The 18,485-nt window shown below is 42.5% G+C and overlaps 2 protein-coding genes across 3 annotated transcripts; one reads left to right on the top strand and one right to left on the bottom strand.

Annotated features, from left to right (window-relative positions):
• Positions 1–1,350: 1,350 nt before the first annotated feature.
• Positions 1,351–2,814, top strand: amn (amnion associated transmembrane protein; the record flags this gene model as incomplete). The annotated part of the gene is made up of 1 exon (XM_083976447.1): positions 1,351–2,814. Exon 1 carries the CDS (start codon positions 1,360–1,362, stop codon positions 2,812–2,814), a length of 1,455 nt encoding a protein of 484 aa, XP_083832573.1. The 5' UTR covers positions 1,351–1,359.
• Positions 2,815–3,231: 417 nt separating this feature from the next.
• Positions 3,232–16,870, bottom strand: LOC310989926 (E3 ubiquitin-protein ligase TRIM16-like). 2 transcript variants are annotated; one of them, XM_083977089.1, is made up of 6 exons: positions 16,278–16,870; positions 15,989–16,084; positions 15,642–15,875; positions 4,211–4,382; positions 3,891–3,965; positions 3,232–3,804 (listed from the first exon to the last, which is right to left on the bottom strand). In XM_083977089.1, exons 1-6 carry the CDS (start codon positions 16,689–16,691, stop codon positions 3,269–3,271), a joined length of 1,527 nt encoding a protein of 508 aa, XP_083833215.1. In that variant the 5' UTR covers positions 16,692–16,870; the 3' UTR covers positions 3,232–3,268. The 2 variants fall into 2 exon arrangements, with proteins under 2 accessions (XP_083833215.1, XP_083833216.1); XM_083977090.1 differs by having other exon boundaries at positions 4,214–4,382.
• Between the last annotated feature and the right edge of the window lie 1,615 nt (positions 16,871–18,485).

Here is an 18,485-nt window from a genome sequence, read left to right as displayed (position 1 = left end):
GTTTCTGCTAATTAACCGTCGTCTAGCTGTCACCGGTGCGTCACCCAGAGCACATCCTGAAGCAAAGTTCCGATCACCACTGATGGTTTAAGGGGAAGTAAATCATATCCTGTTTAAAAGTTATTATTTTATTTATTTATTTATTCATTTTTGTCTAGAAAAAGAGATCTATCCTGAATGTTTTGCTTAATTCATTTATTAAAAAAAAAAAAAAAAATAGTAGGAAGTGAATGTAATTGGGTCAAGGTAAGATTGAAAACCAAATGTTTGTAGCTATGTAGGCCTAGCTTTTATTATTATATAAATATTTTAATTGGCTTACTTTTGGAAAATTCCAAATCCACCCAAAAAATGGTGAAGAACCAAGGTAACTTTCCTGAAAGATTGTGATGAATTAAAATACAGCACTTATCTTATGTTAAAAACATAAAGGCGATTATGACCTTAATTTGTTTTTGAGACCTGATTAACTGTGTGTTTATGCCTTAGCCTCAGTGAACTTGTGCACAATAAGGACAATGAAAAGAGAGAGAGAGAAACAAGGTTTACCTTCCGGATAAGCGCTTCCCTGTTCATTCCCGCATGGCCACTTATTGTTATTCTATGAGCAAGACACCTATCTATAATAGTATGCAACTATGTCACGGGTGAGATGCTGCTTCAGAAGAAATTCAGGTTTCAGACTATTCTTCCTGGGCTAAGAAAAGGGCAGTGGAAATGTCCTGTTGACCTGAGAGACATTATAAAATTCAATGAATTAACATTTAAATTCAGTCTAACTGTACTTCCACATAGATATGTTTCTGTACTGTATATTATGATGTGATAGTTTAGTTCATTTACCAAGTTATGATGGAGTGAATTATTTAATAATGGAGAATTGTCTAGAATTTCTTGGAAGAAGATGTACTGCTTTTACAGTGTTTTGTTTTCTTTTTTGAAATTCTAAATGTTGGGATTTATTAAACAGTTGATCAATCACAAAGACCAGATGAAACATGCATTTCCAGAATGCCTCCAAAACACTGACGAGACCTAAGATTATTTTTTTTAAGACTTCAGACTTTGTCCTTTTTCAGTCATGTCAAACCTTTTTATTTAAAAATTATTATTTATTTAAAAGAAGAGGAAAGGCAGGAGAATATGCCCAAATCAGGATAACCACTGAACTGTCTTTATGCAGGGAGTGGTCTATTATTGCCCAAAAAGTAAATCTTTTACAGGTCTCCTGCTTGAGCAGGTTAATTAGGTTCAGAGCTCATCAAATTTACTGTTAAGCTGTGAGCAGTCAGGTGTTGGTCACAAGGTTGGACACAAAGGTCTCCTAAATGTTCCCTCAGAGTGTCACAAACATTCAAGATGCTGAAAACACCGGACATGCTCCTTCTCCTCTGTCTTGTCGGGGCTGCAAATGCCCTGTACAAACAGTGGATCCCTGACACCAACTATGAGAATAAGACCAACTGGGACAAAGGAGCTGTTCCATGTGGTAACGACATAGTTCAATTTTCAGCCCAAAGACAAGTGTCTGTGTTTGTGGAGACCACGCATGCTGTGCAGGAGATGAGGATGCCAGTCAATGGAGAGTTCATCTTGAATTCTGGAGCTGGATTTTATGTTGTGGCAGGACAAGACCCGGGCTGCGGACAAGGATCGACTACCAAGTTCAAGGACTCAGACTCTCTGCAGTGGTTTAACCCAACTCTGTGGCAGGGGGCTGCCACTCTGGATGACCTGCAGAATGGAAACTTCCTCTTCTCTGTACATGAAGAGAGTGTCCCTTGTCAGTATGATGATGTAGTTTTTAAAGCTCTCTCCTCCTTCAGAGTGGACACCAGCTCTGGCCAGTCTAGCTTTGGTGTAAAATCTGTCTCTGTGCAAGGGAAGAAGTTTGATAGCAAATCTGAGTTTTCACAGTATCTCAGCTCGAGCTCAGGCCGGCTGCAGTTTCACGGATCTTCTGCCGTCACTGTCGGGAACCCAGGATGTGAAGATCTTTCCGGCTGTGAGTGTGGGAACTCTGTTCACCGTGAACGGATCTGTCGCAGTGTGACCTGTGGTTCTGTGAACTGCAAGAAGCCTCTCCTTCCTGCAGGTCATTGCTGTGAGGTGTGCGGTGCCATTGTTAGCATTCAGTATGCCCCAGGTTTCAACCTGCAAACCTACAGACAACGGATCTATCACCTTTTTCTCACCCATCCAAAATACAAAACTATCCAACTGGGCATGTCCAAAGTCTTCAACTCACAACGGTGGTTGGGGATCATCCCTTTCAGTTTCTCAAATGAGATCCAGGTGGCTATTCTAGATAAAGAAAATGGAAAACTGTCAGAGGCTCTCGCACGGGAAATAGTGGAGGATGCCCGCTCTCATGGCTCCAACCTTGGAATCAGTGGGGTTGAGTTTCAAGCCTCCTCTGGCAGCAGCAGCCAGTCTGGAGGCAGTGCAGGGACGGTGATTGGAGTTGTGCTTGGAGTTTTAATTATAATTACACTCATTGTCGTTGTGGTTTTCCTGATCCGTAGGGGAACTATTCAAATGCCCTCAATGCCCTCGATGCCATCCATGCCTTCGATGCCATCCATGCCTTCGATGCCCTCTCTGAGCAGATTCAAGAGAAATACTGATGTTGGTGAACATGGTGGGCCTCTTGACCACGGATATGATAACCCCATGTTTGACAAGCCCAACATGATGACTGAAGTTCCTGGACTGTATGAGGCTGAAACTCAAAATTCAATCTCCATGACTCAGACCGGTGTGTGCTTTGTAAATCCAGTTTTTGATGAGCATGAAACTGATTTTACTGCCTGAAGCCGACTGCAATGATTGTTGATGATTTCCAAAGTACTTCTGTTTCAACTTGATGATTTTTACTCTTCATAAACACTATAAATAAACTGAAATAAATGCTGACAAACACTGAAGCTTTTAGATAACCAAATGAACTTGTAAGACAAATAAAAGAAATATGGGCAAGCAATTGTGTCCTTGTTTATTTCGCATTAAAGAGCAGTTAAGTTGTAATAAAGCTGCAGTAAACTCCTAACACACCTCCATAACCTGCAACACACGTTTCTCACTGTATGCTGATGTTGGGTTATGACTACGTGGTAAATTAAAGTGTCAGTGACATGTATGTGAAAAAAATCCTCCACATAAGCACTGTGTTATGTAACCTCAATAAACATTTATAGTCCATTATTTTCCTTTTTACAAGCGGACAGTGGTGGCAGGTAATTTGTCACTAAAACATGGGGGGGACGCGTCATCTTTCATTAACCAGAGAGACAACATTGTCCTTCTTTGACAACCAGACAATGACATATAGAGGCTCTATAAAATCAGCCTTGTGCTTGTGGAGCAGCCTCATAGGACCGGTTACATCATAGAAGGACACAGAGCCTTGGTGAAAGTCAACATATAAGCCAATTCTTTTGATATCAGTAACTTCCAAGGCCGTCTCCAGACCAGCGTGCCAGGCGAAGAAACCTCGGCTGTTCCTTCCCATGCACCAAGAAAAGTTGTTCCCGGTGATGCAACATGCGTCCTGCTCCCCCTTACGATCGATGCTCTTATATGTGACTCCCAAATGAGCACCTTCCCCGCTCAGCTCTGCCTCGATGTAGTGCCTCCCCAGGTAAATGCTCTGTGAAGTCATCGCCTGCCGCCAGTACTCAAAGCGATCGGGGTGGTCTGGGTAGCTGTGCTGCCAGGGGCTGGTGTTGGTGAGCTGCATGTCGTCCTTGGTCACACGCAGGAAATTATGGGCAGTGTCTGGGTCAAAGGTCAAACTCTTTGTGTCTACAATATAGAGGAAATGGAACATGTGAATAATAGATAAGGCAAATGAGCAGGTACTATTCAACATGACATGTTGGGGTGTTTACATTTCAAAAAGTCCTCTCTGGTCTCAGGATCAGGCAGGGGTGAAGGTTGAGACTCTGGCATCTGGGATTTTTTACCTATTTTCGAAAAAAAAGGTTATTCATGAGAATTTCTGCAATATATATCATTAGCTGATAATTATTAGCCTGACATCCTGATGTTATGCATGTACAATGTTTAACCAACCATGTTCATTGTTTGCTAAGAGCATAATGTGTTTTTTGTAGCCATGCATGACACTTGGGAAAGGCCATCTGAGAGAATTCTGTCTGAGCCGCCACAAGCCAGATTATATAAGGTGAATTACACAGTATAAACTCACCACCTTTACAAAACATGCTCAGTTTGTCCCTGTAGGAGGTGAGAATCAGATCACACAGCTCCTCTGTAGCATCAGTTACTGTTTGGACATAAGAGGTCAGATAGTCCATGCGGTTGATGTAAACACTGGGCACATGAATGTCAGCAACTCCTTTCTTCCACTCTGAATACTCCTGAAATAAGCAAAAGAAATGTAACATGTATCAGGTGTGATGATGTGAGATGAAGCTTCTGATCCACAACCCCTATAACCAAAAAGCTGAACTGTCTGATCTGTGTTTTCACTGTCAACACTGTGGAGTCCAAAATAAACATTCTGTGTTAATCCCAGATCATGTGACACACATCTAACCAAAATTGGCCTCACACCTTCTGGGCCACGCATTTTCTCTACTTATGAAAATTATCTATATTTCACATATTTCGAACACTGTAGGGAGCCAACAACAGAATTGCCCCGAGACAGCCTGTGCTTTGATCCAGATGTGCCGCAATGACATCTGCTTGTCTATTAATTTCACCATCATTAACAGATTCCTCACACTACACAGACTGGAACAAATCAACTACACTGCTGAAAATGCTTGGGATCTGTAACACAACATTTATTCCTGCTGTCAGAGCCTTGCTTCAAAAAAGAAAAAAGAGCGAGGATGATTCAAACATTGGACAAAGCTCTCGTTCACAGTTAAAATGAAAACCTCACCTCGGATTAATCATTAGCTTTCAGTGCTTACAACCCACAACCCCAATAAACATATTGTCCAAAGCCCTCAACTCATAAACAACTTAACTTTACTAGGAAAAGTTGGAATTTCACTTCCAACAATACAAAATGGAACATCAATATCACTATTGAAACGGAATTACTCTAAAAGCAACAACGACCCATTTGAAATGAACAAATTCATATCATTCAACTAATTGTAACCCACCTGGCGTGTGTTCCACCAACCCTGCAGGTATATCTAATGTCTAGGTTCTAAGAGGAGACGGAAAGTAGAAATAGAGCAGTAAAGTAGCAAATTAACACTTTTATTTCTTCCCACAATAACTCACACCAACCGTTATACTGTTTAAATCCACTGTATTGTTTTCTGTTTCAATCTTTCAATATTTAACGGTTTGTTTCACTTTTTATCCGGTATTCACCTTTAAGTTAAACAATAGCTTTAAATGGATTATTTCCCTTCAATACACCTTTTTATATTTGTAACGAGGACCTTTAACCTGGTACACAATTGGGCATGACCAAATTTAAACACACATGGCCCAATTTGAAGTTATATTATCAATATCAAAACAAATATGGCAACTTAATTACCACCATGAAATTTAGCGATAACTTGCATTCAACCTTGTATCAATGTACAATTAAATGTACAAATAAATGTACAAATAAATTGTTGGGACCCAACCAAAATAATAAACAAAATGAAAATAAAGAATTGAGATCTCAATAAACAAAAAAGTACACTTGTGTGAACAGGGTGAGTATGAGTCAGTCCTTGGTTACTCAACCCAAGTTTGTGAATGTTTCAGTTATTTTTTTTGAGTGCACTCAAGTTTCCTACCACCCTTTATGAGAAAGACTGTCCATCCTGGTTACAGACGATGAAGGCTGTGAGGTGAGTAGAGGAGAGGGGACTGAAGACGATGGGAATGATGACTGGAGATCCAGTGAGCAGTGATGGGGGGGGAATGATGAGGGGGAAACCAGAAGGCAGCAAGATGAAGGCAGCTTGAGCACTCGATCCAGTCTGTAGACAGCTCAACAAAAAAACCAGCCTGCACAAAACGTGCAGGGAAAAATTAATAATTGTCCTTATCAAAAGTCCACTGTGTGTTGTCTCTTTCTCTCTTTTTTTTTATCTCTCAGAGTTACACACACTATCACACAATCCCTCATACTTCACATAATAACATTACACTCACATATACCTTAACCTTTGCATCATATGCTTAATAAAATAGTTCACAAATAACATATTCACACATTAACCACATAATATTAACCATGTCTGCTAAATTTGTTGAATTAGCTGACCAACAGGCCTAATTAGCATTTTTTCCACAGTATTTACACATTTTCAAAATAAACACACCGTTCGTAATATCACCATGAGCTTATAAGCTTATCCCGACTGGTTTTTTAACACAATAAATCCACAGTCCGAAGTTATTTACCTTTTTCAAGTTATCAACCAGAATGCTAATTCACCGTGCTAGTTGGATGTGCTAATTCACCGTGTTTGCTAACAGCTAACTCACCGGGATATTCAATAGCCACGTCGTCGGACAGGTCAGGAACCTCCGCGACGTCGGACGACTTCTCTTTCCACGGTCAAAAAACTCTTCTAACGTAGCTTTGCTACTTCCTACTTTAAAGACAAGTAGTGAACTATTGTTTTGTGCTAATAACAGCTCTTGGCTGATGCTGCTAAGCTCACTCTCCACACTCGTGTCTGTTGTTTTTTCGGACTGAAACACTCGTCAGTGCACCACTTCCTATCGCTCAGTTACGCCACTAGGCGGCAGCGGTGAGCCACCAAACCTGAAAACATGAATAATCTGATACTAGAATGGCTGTTCAGACTGCCGGGCTACACTCTCCCCCTCTAAAACCGCATGAGTCCCTGCATGCATGCACCTCAGTGAATATTTAAAGGGCTGATCTGGGACTGGGGAAGTAAAGCTTGTAAAATTTCAAAGAATGAACTAAGCACAAGAATCAGCGGCTTTCCTAGCTCATCATAAGTAAACTTTTGTGGCGGACGTCTCTCTCTAGCAGAACGTCTGGGTTCATCAGGTTCACTTTCAGATAAAGCTACATGTCTTGGCTGAACATTATAACTCTGCTCTGACTCAGGTAAGTTATTTTTGTCTTGTGCCTGCCCTGATGACTCTTGTGTCAGATTTTCAGATGGTGGAGGGGGGTTTAACATGTCAGTTTCAGGAATATCTATGATAACATGATCAGATGATGTCACAACTGCCTCAATTTGTGGCTCAGGGGCATGGATTGGGAAGTCAGGTTGCACTTCCTCAGACAGAGGTTTAGGGACCTGAGGGGGGAATTCAATGGCCTGAGGGTTGAGAGCAGCCAGAGGTTGTCTGGTCTTGTCTCCTGCAAGTTGCACGATGGGGGGTTTTGTTGTCACCTCTATGACCCTCTCTTCCCAATAACCATCCTCTTCATCACTCGGATTCTCCTCTTGATCACTCTGATCCATTTCCTGATCTGTGGCTTCTCTGTTTCTCAGACTTCTCCTCCTTGACACTTTTGTCTCAGGTTCCTCTTCAGAAACTGCATTGACGGGCAGGAATCCGCAGGGAAGAAGGAGATTGCGATGTAATGTGCGATGTGGACCCTTTCCTCTCTCAGGTTTGACCATGTAGACGGGCCCTTCATTGATCCTTCTCACCACCACATGAATCGTTCTCTCCCATCTGTCTGCCAATTTGTGCTTTCCTCGAATGTTAACGTTCCGCACCAAAACTCTGTCTCCTATGACGAGTTCGGCTGTCCTCACTTTAGCATCAAATCTGGTTTTGTTTTGTTCTCCTCTCTTACGAGCTTGATCAGCAGCTAATGTATAGCTTTCCTGCAGGCGCTGGCGTAAATTACGAACATACTCTGAATGAGAACTGCGAGATCCTCCAGCAGGATTGGTTCCCAGGACGAAGTCGACTGGCAACGCAGGCTGTCTTCCAAAGAGCAATTCGTACGGTGAGTAGCCAGTCGTGTCGTTTCTTGTACAATTGTACGCATGTACAAGTGGCTTCACGTAGTCCCTCCAATGATGCTTATCTTTGTCCTCAAGGGTCCCGAGCATACTCAAGAGTGTGCGATTGAATCGCTCCACCGGGTTCCCTTGAGGGTGATAAGGTGTGGTGCGCACCTTTTCCGCTCCTATGAGAGAACATAACTCCTTTATGGTGTGGGACTCAAAATCCCTGCCTTGGTCACTATGGAGACGGCTAGGGAAACCATAAGGAGCTATAAGGTTCTCCCAAAGCGCCTTGGCAGTAGTCTTGGCCTTTTGGTCTCTGGTTGGTATCGCTATCGCGAACTTTGTAAAATGGTCCGTCATGACCAGGATGTTTCTTGTATCGCGACTGTCAGGTTCTATTGATAGATAGTCCATACAGACCAATTCCAGCGGATACGTGGTCTGAATGTTCTGCATAGGTGCGGCTTTTTGTGGCCTAGCTTTCCTCCGAAAGCACCTTTCACACGTTTGACATCTTTCTTCAATGGCCTTTGCCATGTTAGGCCAATAAAATCTGGCGCGAGCAAGGCTGAGGGCACGCTCAGCACCTAAATGGCCAACTTCATCATGTATGCCCTTTAAGGCACGATCTCTAAATTTCTGAGGAAGGACAAGTTGATGGACTTCGTTGCCATGATCAAAACATTTCCTATACAATACTCCATCCTGAAGTTCAAGTTTTTTCCACTCTTTTGTGAGTAGCCGGACTTCAGACGACTCACCACTCAGCTCTCTGAAGTGTGGCTTCCGTGCTGCTTCAAGGAAGGAAATGACCTTTTTGAGGGATGGATCTTCCCTCTGGCATCTGTACCAGTCCTCTTTTTTCATGCCGGGTAAGGTATCCTGTCCAGAATGAGCGAAACAATCAGGTACAGCTGAAGCATCGAGAGCCAAAGATTCAACAAGAACAGAATGATCTGATTCATCAGGACCTATGTGACAACAGTGACGCTGACACACAGCAGAGATGACCGCACTGGAAATCACCTCAGGCTCAGTATCCAAGATCCGTGCTTTGAAGCCTTCAATCCTTTCCCTTTCTCTTAGGAAAACATCATCCTCTATTGGTGGACCATTTGGTCGTCTGGACAACCCATCAGCGTCCTTGTTCGCCAGACCTGCTCGATACTTTATGCTGAAGTTATAAGTCGACAAGGCCGCTAGCCAGCGGTGGCCTGCTGCATCCAATTTGGCAGAAGTGAGCACGTAAGTGAGTGGGTTGTTATCGGTAAGAACGACAAACTCCGACCCATAGAGATAATCGTTAAACTTCTCGCATACTGCCCACTTCAATGCCAAATACTCCAACTTGTGGGTCGGATAGTTCTTTTCACTCTTGGATAACCCACGGCTAGCGTAAGCTATCACTCTCAACTTGCCGTCTTGCTGTTGATAAAGTGCAGCCCCAAGGCCCTCTCCGCTAGCATCAGTGTGCAACACATAAGAGAGCTTGGGGTCTGCGAATGCAAGGACTGGAGCAGATGTTAAGCGCTCAACAAGAGTTTTAAAGGCAAGGTCACACTCAGAGGTCCACTCATTGCTAAAAGGGACACGAGAGTTTGTAGGCCCCTTTGGACAAGGTCTCTTATAGATCTTTCCTCTCTTGCGGGGATGATTACAGCCTGCTTTCAAAGCATTTAAGGGCCGGGCTATCTTAGAGTAGTCTTCGACAAAACGTCGATAATAACCGGCGAACCCTAAAAACTTTTCAAGCTCTTCTCTGTTTGTGGGACGCGGCCAGTTTTTTAAAGCCGAGGTCTTATCAGGATCAGTGTGAACGCCTTGAGCGTCAACAACATGGCCAAGATACTTTACTGATGACTGAAAAAAGTGGCACTTTTCTGGAGATAATTTCAGGCCATAGTCTCTAAGGCGCTGCAACACTCTCATAAGCCTGGCCTCATGCTCCTCAATGGACTCCGAGAAAACAATGAGGTCGTCCAAGAACACAAGCACTTCGTTTAGATGGAGATCCCCAACGCACTTCTCCATCAAACGCTGGAAGGTCGAGGGGGCGTTTGTTATGCCTTGTGGCATCCTATTAAACTCATAGAAGCCTAAAGGGCAAATGAACGCAGTCTTGTGCTTGTCTTCCTCTACCATTCCTACCTGGTAGTAACCAGATTTTAAATCCATCACAGAAAACCATTTCGCACCACTAAGTGCTGAGAACGTCTCTTCGATGTTAGGGAGAGCGTACGCGTCTTTAATGGTGCGTGCGTTTAGTTTTCTGTAATCAACGCACAGTCTTATCTTTCCGTTTTTTTTCCTGACTATGACAAGAGGAGACGCGAAAGGACTCTCGGACTCCCTGATTATCCTAGCATCCAGTAGCTCCCGTAGATGCTGTTTGACTGCTTCTCTGTCACTTGGATGGATAGGTCTGGGTCTCTCCTTAAAAGGAGTGTCATCTCTTAGCCGAATGTGATGCTTGACTGCGTTGGTGTGGCCATTTGTCATCTCATCAGTTGCAAAGACATCTCGGATGGAATTAAGCTTGTCTGTGATGCGTTTTTTCCATTCTTCTCCAAGAAGTGGATTGTTTAAGTCGAAGGTAAGTTGCTCACCGAGTCCCTCATCCGATGACCCAGAATGAGATAAGGAAGACTGTTCGGAGCTCAAAGGACCAAGACACACTGCTGCAGACAGCTCACCAATGACATGGTTTGGCAGCAAGGTGACATTATGGTTTGTCACATTCTGAATGACAACAGGAACCTTACTGGCAGCCTTACAAAAAATGTTCAAGAGTGCACATTCCAACATTAGCCCACCAGGTAATGAGGCTGTTTCAGATGGTTCAAGAACAAAGGAAGTGCTGGGATTTGACTTGCCTATTCTAACATCTCCAAAGACATGAACTCTCTGTTTGGGAGGAATGGAGATGGGGCTCTTACCATGTAGTTTAACAGTGCATTTTTTACTTTCAGTTCTATTGCTAGAAGCTACTTGTTGGAGAAGTAGGGCGTAGCTGTCTGACCTCCCTAAAAACTTGGTGCCCTCATGCTCTATAGCATGCTGATATAGCCGCAAGAGAACATTAGTGCCAACTAACAATGGTGTTTTACTGTTAAAGTGGCACTCAGGAACGATAAGGGCCAAGACTGTCAGCTCGACTTCTGTACCAGTGACAGTGTGGGGAAAAGTCAGATTGGCTTCAACATATCCAAGATAGGGTACAGTCTGCCCTCCGGCACCTTCAATTTCAAGCAAGCAATGGATGGGTCGTACAGGTAAGGAGGACAGATGTGAAGCATGAAATGTTTCAGAGATGGTTGTAACCTGCGACCCTGTATCAAAAATGGACTCACATTGCACACCTTCGATCGATACAGTGGCAGCACAACGTGGACCAATAAGACCAGCAGGTAAGTTGGAATAGACTTCACTGTCAGATCTTAAAGCACTGGGTACAGGTTTCTCTTTTGAGCTATGTGTCATCATCATGGGACTTAACAAATCCTTGTTATCAGCTCCCAGTTGTCCCACAGCAGGAGCTGCTAGTAGTTTAAAGGTCGCTGAGAAGGTCCTTGTGTCATCTGATAATTCTCACGCCTGACTTTGAGTTCTGAGTTTTTCTTGCGCACAAGAACAGGGTCTGCCTCATTATCACACTTAGCTGCTATGTGACCATCCTGGCCGCATTTAAAGCAGAACCAAGGCTTGGGATAGGTGGGAGCCTTAAAGGCTGGTCGGGGATTTGCTGCACTTGCTATGAGACAATCACCCTGGACACTGTTTTTGTTAACTATGGGGCTACTGCTGCTAGCAGTTTCCTTTGAGCCACATTTCTCTTTCTGTGTCAGTGCTGCTACTTGTTTCCTTAGCTCAGCAACTTCTTTCTCTAACTTTTGTGTGTTATCCTGTTTCTTAGGAACAACAACATCAGGGTCGTGATCATAGGTAGGCATGCTAAAGACTGAGTGCATGTGTGAAGAAGCTTTTGCATTGCCCAAATGTTTTCTCATCCTTTCAAGTTTCGCAGAGCGTCTGTCTTCTTCTGTCCTCAGCAAAAGGAGCAGCTCGGAGAAGGATGGTGGGCTACCCTTTTGATGCTCAAGTTGAAGACCTACAATCAAGCTTTGGTCCCAACACCCTCTACAGAACTGTCGGAGCAGATGTTTGTTTGAATCCTTTGCCTCAACTCCCCCTCTAGAAATAGCCTTGGTCAATAAACCCTGAAGCCTATTTAGGTAAGTGGAGGGTTTCTCTCCAGAATTCTGATTGGAGCTCAAGAAAGTTGCAAACAGCTCCTCACCATCTTCTACAACTCCGAATGCAGCTTCAAGTTGTTCAAGATATGACTGGAGAGGTGCACTTGTGCCGAGAGATTTAACAATATCAGAGGCAGGACTAAGTAAGCTCTCCAGTACTCTCCTTACCTTAAGGTTTTCAGACAGGGAGCGGTCACAAAGGAGGAGCTCAACTTGCGTACGCCAGGCGTCGTAATCCACTTCTCCATTTGGCTTAGGAAGCCTGCCAGAAAATGTCCGAATCCTGCTCTGGCTGTAGCTGGGGGGCGATGACTCACTGCGCATTATGTGCTCAACCACCACTTTTTGGATGTGTGGGGGGTTAAACATGCTCTCATTAACATGTTCTGGGTTGCTGGGTATGCTTGAGGGAGGAGGATAAAAAGGGTTACGAGGTGGTATGGTGCCTGGAACCTCATGACTGTGGTCTGGGGCGGGTTCATCAGTCATGTATGTGGGGCTATGTGCAGATCCCACAGTTACAGGCTGACTCTCATGGGTCTGGGTCTCGACATGAGGAGTAAGGCTAGGCGGACTAGAGGGGTGAGGTTGAACCACACTTTCCTGAGGAGGTTCAATGTCAGATTGGAGGTTTTGGAGCTGGCTCTGAAGCATAGTGAAAAACCCTTCTCTACTGGTCCAATGTAAAGCCTGTAGTTCACTTAAGTATCTGTGTGCAAGCTCCTTTCCAAGCTCACCCTGACATATTTCTCGTATGGTCCTCACATGCCATGTTACATTAGAGTCTTCGGGGCTTGGTATTTTACCTACAGTATCAGGATTTAATCTTGAGATTGCTCTGTCTGAAGAATATTCTATTAGGACTCTTCCTGTAGGTTGCCCTGACTCATCTGGGACCTTCACAACTTTTTCAATATCTCCATTAGTTTTGAAGAAATCTGCAATTTCTTGCTCTGAGCATGAATCCTCAATGCCAGTTACATAAAGACAATTTTGTCCCCGAACATTAAATTTGTTACAAAGTTCCATTTTTTCTTTAAGCTATGTTTAGAAATGTCTTTATCAGTGTTGGTGTGAGACTACGATATCTACAAAAAGGGAAGAAACTGCTTCTACAACACCTGAGGCTCCTGGCTAGCTCGCCACTATTGTAACCCACCTGGCGTGTGTTCCACCAACCCTGCAGGTATATCTAATGTCTAGGTTCTAAGAGGAGACGGAAAGTAGAAATAGAGCAGTAAAGTAGCAAATTAACACTTTTATTTCTTCCCACAATAACTCACACCAACCGTTATACTGTTTAAATCCACTGTATTGTTTTCTGTTTCAATCTTTCAATATTTAACGGTTTGTTTCACTTTTTATCCGGTATTCACCTTTAAGTTAAACAATAGCTTTAAATGGATTATTTCCCTTCAATACACCTTTTTATATTTGTAACGAGGACCTTTAACCTGGTACACAATTGGGCATGACCAAATTTAAACACACATGGCCCAATTTGAAGTTATATTATCAATATCAAAACAAATATGGCAACTTAATTACCACCATGAAATTTAGCGATAACTTGCATTCAACCTTGTATCAATGTACAATTAAATGTACAAATAAATGTACAAATAAATTGTTGGGACCCAACCAAAATAATAAACAAAATGAAAATAAAGAATTGAGATCTCAATAAACAAAAAAGTACACTTGTGTGAACAGGGTGAGTATGAGTCAGTCCTTGGTTACTCAACCCAAGTTTGTGAATGTTTCAGTTATTTTTTTTGAGTGCACTCAAGTTTCCTACCACCCTTTATGAGAAAGACTGTCCATCCTGGTTACAGACGATGAAGGCTGTGAGGTGAGTAGAGGAGAGGGGACTGAAGACGATGGGAATGATGACTGGAGATCCAGTGAGCAGTGATGGGGGGGGAATGATGAGGGGGAAACCAGAAGGCAGCAAGATGAAGGCAGCTTGAGCACTCGATCCAGTCTGTAGACAGCTCAACAAAAAAACCAGCCTGCACAAAACGTGCAGGGAAAAATTAATAATTGTCCTTATCAAAAGTCCACTGTGTGTTGTCTCTTTCTCTCTTTTTTTTTATCTCTCAGAGTTACACACACTATCACACAATCCCTCATACTTCACATAATAACATTACACTCACATATACCTTAACCTTTGCATCATATGCTTAATAAAATAGTTCACAAATAACATATTCACACATTAACCACATAATATTAACCATGTCTGCTAAATTTGTTGAATTAGCTGACCAACAGGCCTAATTAGCATTTTTTCCACAGTATTTACACATTTTCAAAATAAACACACCGTTCGTAATATCACCATGAGCTTATAAGCTTATCCCGACTGGTTTTTTAACACAATAAATCCACAGTCCGAAGTTATTTACCTTTTTCAAGTTATCAACCAGAATGCTAATTCACCGTGCTAGTTGGATGTGCTAATTCACCGTGTTTGCTAACAGCTAACTCACCGGGATATTCAATAGCCACGTCGTCGGACAGGTCAGGAACCTCCGCGACGTCGGACGACTTCTCTTTCCACGGTCAAAAAACTCTTCTAACGTAGCTTTGCTACTTCCTACTTTAAAGACAAGTAGTGAACTATTGTTTTGTGCTAATAACAGCTCTTGGCTGATGCTGCTAAGCTCACTCTCCACACTCGTGTCTGTTGTTTTTTCGGACTGAAACACTCGTCAGTGCACCACTTCCTATCGCTCAGTTACGCCACTAGGCGGCAGCGGTGAGCCACCAAACCTGAAAACATGAATAATCTGATACTAGAATGGCTGTTCAGACTGCCGGGCTACATAATCAAGAGTTACAGAGTTAGTGGACACTAGTTCCTCTATAAACAGTTCAAATCCATACTTGATTCCAAATTTAGCATAACCACAACACGCTAACACACTACAACCATCATGAACCGCCATAAAAATCACAAGCTGAAACAAAGATCAACTCAAAATTGTATTAACCTTTCTCCTTTCCATACCTTATACCTCCCATTACACTCCATTACCAGAAAACAATCTGTAAAAAAAAATCTACTCTTTGTCCACAAAATTTGTAACTTATATAATAGAAAACTACCCCACACCCACATGAAAGTGTTGAAAATAATGAACTCTGGGTAGAACTTGGACCTGCCAATCACTTCCATCCTTTTGGGCAGTGAGCTCTGAGAAACTATCCACTATCTGGAGCTGCAGAAAATACTATTCTATGTTACATAACTGAAAAGCAGAAATGCCCGCTGTGTTTACACTATCAATACAGCAGAGTCCAAAATACATGTTTTGTCTCTGGGAGAACACTTTGTGCTAATCCCAGATCATGTGATATATTTGACCAACATGGCTTCACACTTTCCAGGCCATGCATGCATTGGTTTAACTTGAATGCCTTACAATGCGTTTTCTACCTGCAGGAAATCGACGTCAGACTTGCTCCTGGAAAGTTTGTTCATTTGAGCCAAAGTTTTCATCAGCCCTGCTCTCCTCTGCTCGAGATGCGCCTGGATTCCTTCAGCCTGTCTGAGTGCTTGTCTCTGCTCCCCCTCCAGCGTCTCCATCGCGCCTCTTCTGGCCTCCTCCACAGTCGCCTGCATCCTCGTGAACTGCTGGTCAACCAGTACACAAATCTCCTGCACTGAAGACTGAAGGGCCAGAGGGACAGGAGAAAGAAAGAAAAACCATAATTTAAAGTTACTATGCATTACATTAAACAAGAGAAATAGGCAAAGTTTAAATGTTTGCCTATCGAACTTACCTTAATTAAATCGTTGTTGCTGTGCAGCTTTTCAATTGCTCTCTCAGCTGCAGATGCACTCTGATTGATCTCCTCTTGCTTCTTTTGCATCTCAGCCTACGGACAATCATCACAAATGCTGAAACAGGATTTCAAATAAGGCTGTATGTTAAGAACCACTGCAAAACATTAACTGACATATTCTCAATGAATATTTTGAGATAAAGAAAGAAAAGTTCTAAACAAGTCAAGCAAACCTGAAACACAATATTACGGTAGATGTTTGTGTGTATCTGTGTGTTTCTGAGACCTCAATCTGTGAACGTGCTTCCCCTAAAGATGAAATTGTGTGCCCTTCGTGCTCCTGGCTCTCGCAGTCCAGACACACACAGCAGCCGTCGGTCAGGCAGAAGAGTTCGAGGGGAAGCCGATGAACCTCGCAAGTCCGACAGTCGACGTCGTGGCGGGGATCCACGAGACGGTGGTTCTGAAATTTGATGTTCTCCAGATGGGGTCGGAGATGGGCTTCGCAGTAAGAAACCAGACAGGTGAGGCAGGATTTCTGAGCCTTGCTGGGGTTGTCCATGCAGGAATCACACAACACATCTTGTGGGAGCAGAATGTCAGACGTCTGGGCCGTAGGATCCTCCGGTTCCTCCTTCACGCCGGCATCGTGTTGAACCTCTGCCAAACTCTCCTCACCGTTACTGCTGGGAGATGCCATGTTTCAGCGTTCCTCTGGTCAACCTAAATCTGATCTAGTGGACCTTAACTCGTTCACAAGATCGGCTCTACTATAATTGCTGCTTTTCTCTTTCTTTTTTGAGATCGAAGGACCCTCAGAGTGTGTAAGGAAAGAATTTAAAACCACGCCTAAGGAATTTTGTACTCGGCCAGCATTTTCACCCCTCCCCTGTTCTCTGCTCTTCTCCTTGCTTTGTATTCAACCTCACTAAGCTAAAGACACACTCCAGATTAGAGAGATATGCAGAGGAAATGACGAGCGCATTATGTAGCTGGGGAGGGGAATGAACATCCTGTCACTTTATTTTGTGCATGGTAATGACCTGACCTGTTTACCGGTTTTACATTGTATGGTACAGTTGGGTTTGAAGATTTCCTTTAAAAAAAAATGGTGGTAAGAAAAAGTTGCATCTGGGTTCTGTCTCCATTAAAAAAAGACATCTGTACTATTTATGGACTCTAACTGGCATTGTCTCAAATTAGATTTTGGGCCACTGCTGCTAAACCATCCAATAAAGTCGAACAGTGTTTCCTTTTGATAACAATGTCATCTTAGAGTCACTGAACTTCCAGACAACGCCACTTATCTATGGTACAACTTCCTGATTTCATGCCATGAAGCACAGAGGAAGCAATGACACTTGAGTTTTGTGTGTGCAAGCGGCATGTTAGGATTATCACCGTGGCTGAAGATGCCAAAACAAATATTTCCCATTCTTTATGCCCGTCTTTCTCACACATACACAGACAGGAACAAGCGTAAAGTTATGTCTTTGTTTAACAGGTAGTGACAGAGACAGGATGTTCATTGACCTGTAAAATATTGTAAATATTAGTGACCTGCCGCAAAAGTAGGATTTAACTTTTATGCAGTGATAAGTGAAAAATATGTACTTTCTCAGCAGAGAAAGGTTATTGATACCAACCAAACTCTATACACATTGAATAATGTATTTTAAATCCACATTTTATTTTGATTATATTTAATTGTTGCATTACATTCTTTCCTTCCACGTTATGATCTAAAGGTTGTTGAGCCTCCTGTTTACATCTATGTAATTCTGTTAAAAATTACAAAATCATAAAAAATATTATTACAAAACTATTAAGTTAAAGAAGCATCATGATCAGCCCTTTAAAATACAATATGTGCAATATCTGTGTAATTGCAATTATGTACATTTCTTTTAGTGTCCCAGAAATGTGAATATAGCTATGACCTTTATAGACGCATCTGACAGACAGTACACAATGTACTGTACTTCAATTTGTGCTTCTCTACTGGTGATGGAATATTGTTGTATGTGCCAAGAGGAGTGCAAAGTACATGTATTAAACAGTTAAGTGATTTACAGTATAACATTAAAATGTTAATATATGTATTTAAAAGCCATATACTTCGCTGTAGATTTATATTGTTAAGAAGACTACTCACTTAATACAAACTACTGTTGGAAGACTGTCATAACAAGGCTGATATGAGTGATATACAAAGGTTGATAATCCTCCTAGTACAAGGACAGAACATTCCAAATAAATAAACAACTGTGTATAGTGTGCATTATAAAACAATCTAATGATGCTGTGTTAATATAGTTTACAACACCACAGTGAATCAGAACAGTGGTATCAGTTGCATTGCTGCATTGCCAGTGGGCCACACTCTAACTGACATGGCCTCCTGTATGTAAAAACACTGTTACTGCAAACAGTTATGACTTTCAACATTTAAACAAATGCACAGGCACGAGCAATGCAGGCACATGAGGTGGTA

This window comes from Trachurus trachurus (genome assembly GCF_905171665.1).
Source record: "Trachurus trachurus genome assembly, chromosome: 8".
NCBI lineage: Eukaryota > Metazoa > Chordata > Actinopteri > Carangiformes > Carangidae > Trachurus > Trachurus trachurus.
This window is presented reverse-complemented; position numbering and strand designations above follow the sequence as displayed.

Coding starts and splice junctions, on each gene's coding strand:
- LOC310989926 (XM_083977089.1), bottom strand. CDS start 16,691: ATGGCATCTCCCAGCAGTAACGGTGAGGAGAGTTTGGCAGAGGTTCAA. Junction 16,085..16,277: donor AAGCACGTTCACAGATTGAG/GTCTCAGAAACA, acceptor GATTGTCCGTAG/GCTGAGATGCAAAAGAAGCA. Junction 4,383..15,641: donor CTGACGTCGATTTCCTGCAG/GTAGAAAACGCA, acceptor TGCTTATTTCAG/GAGTATTCAGAGTGGAAGAA.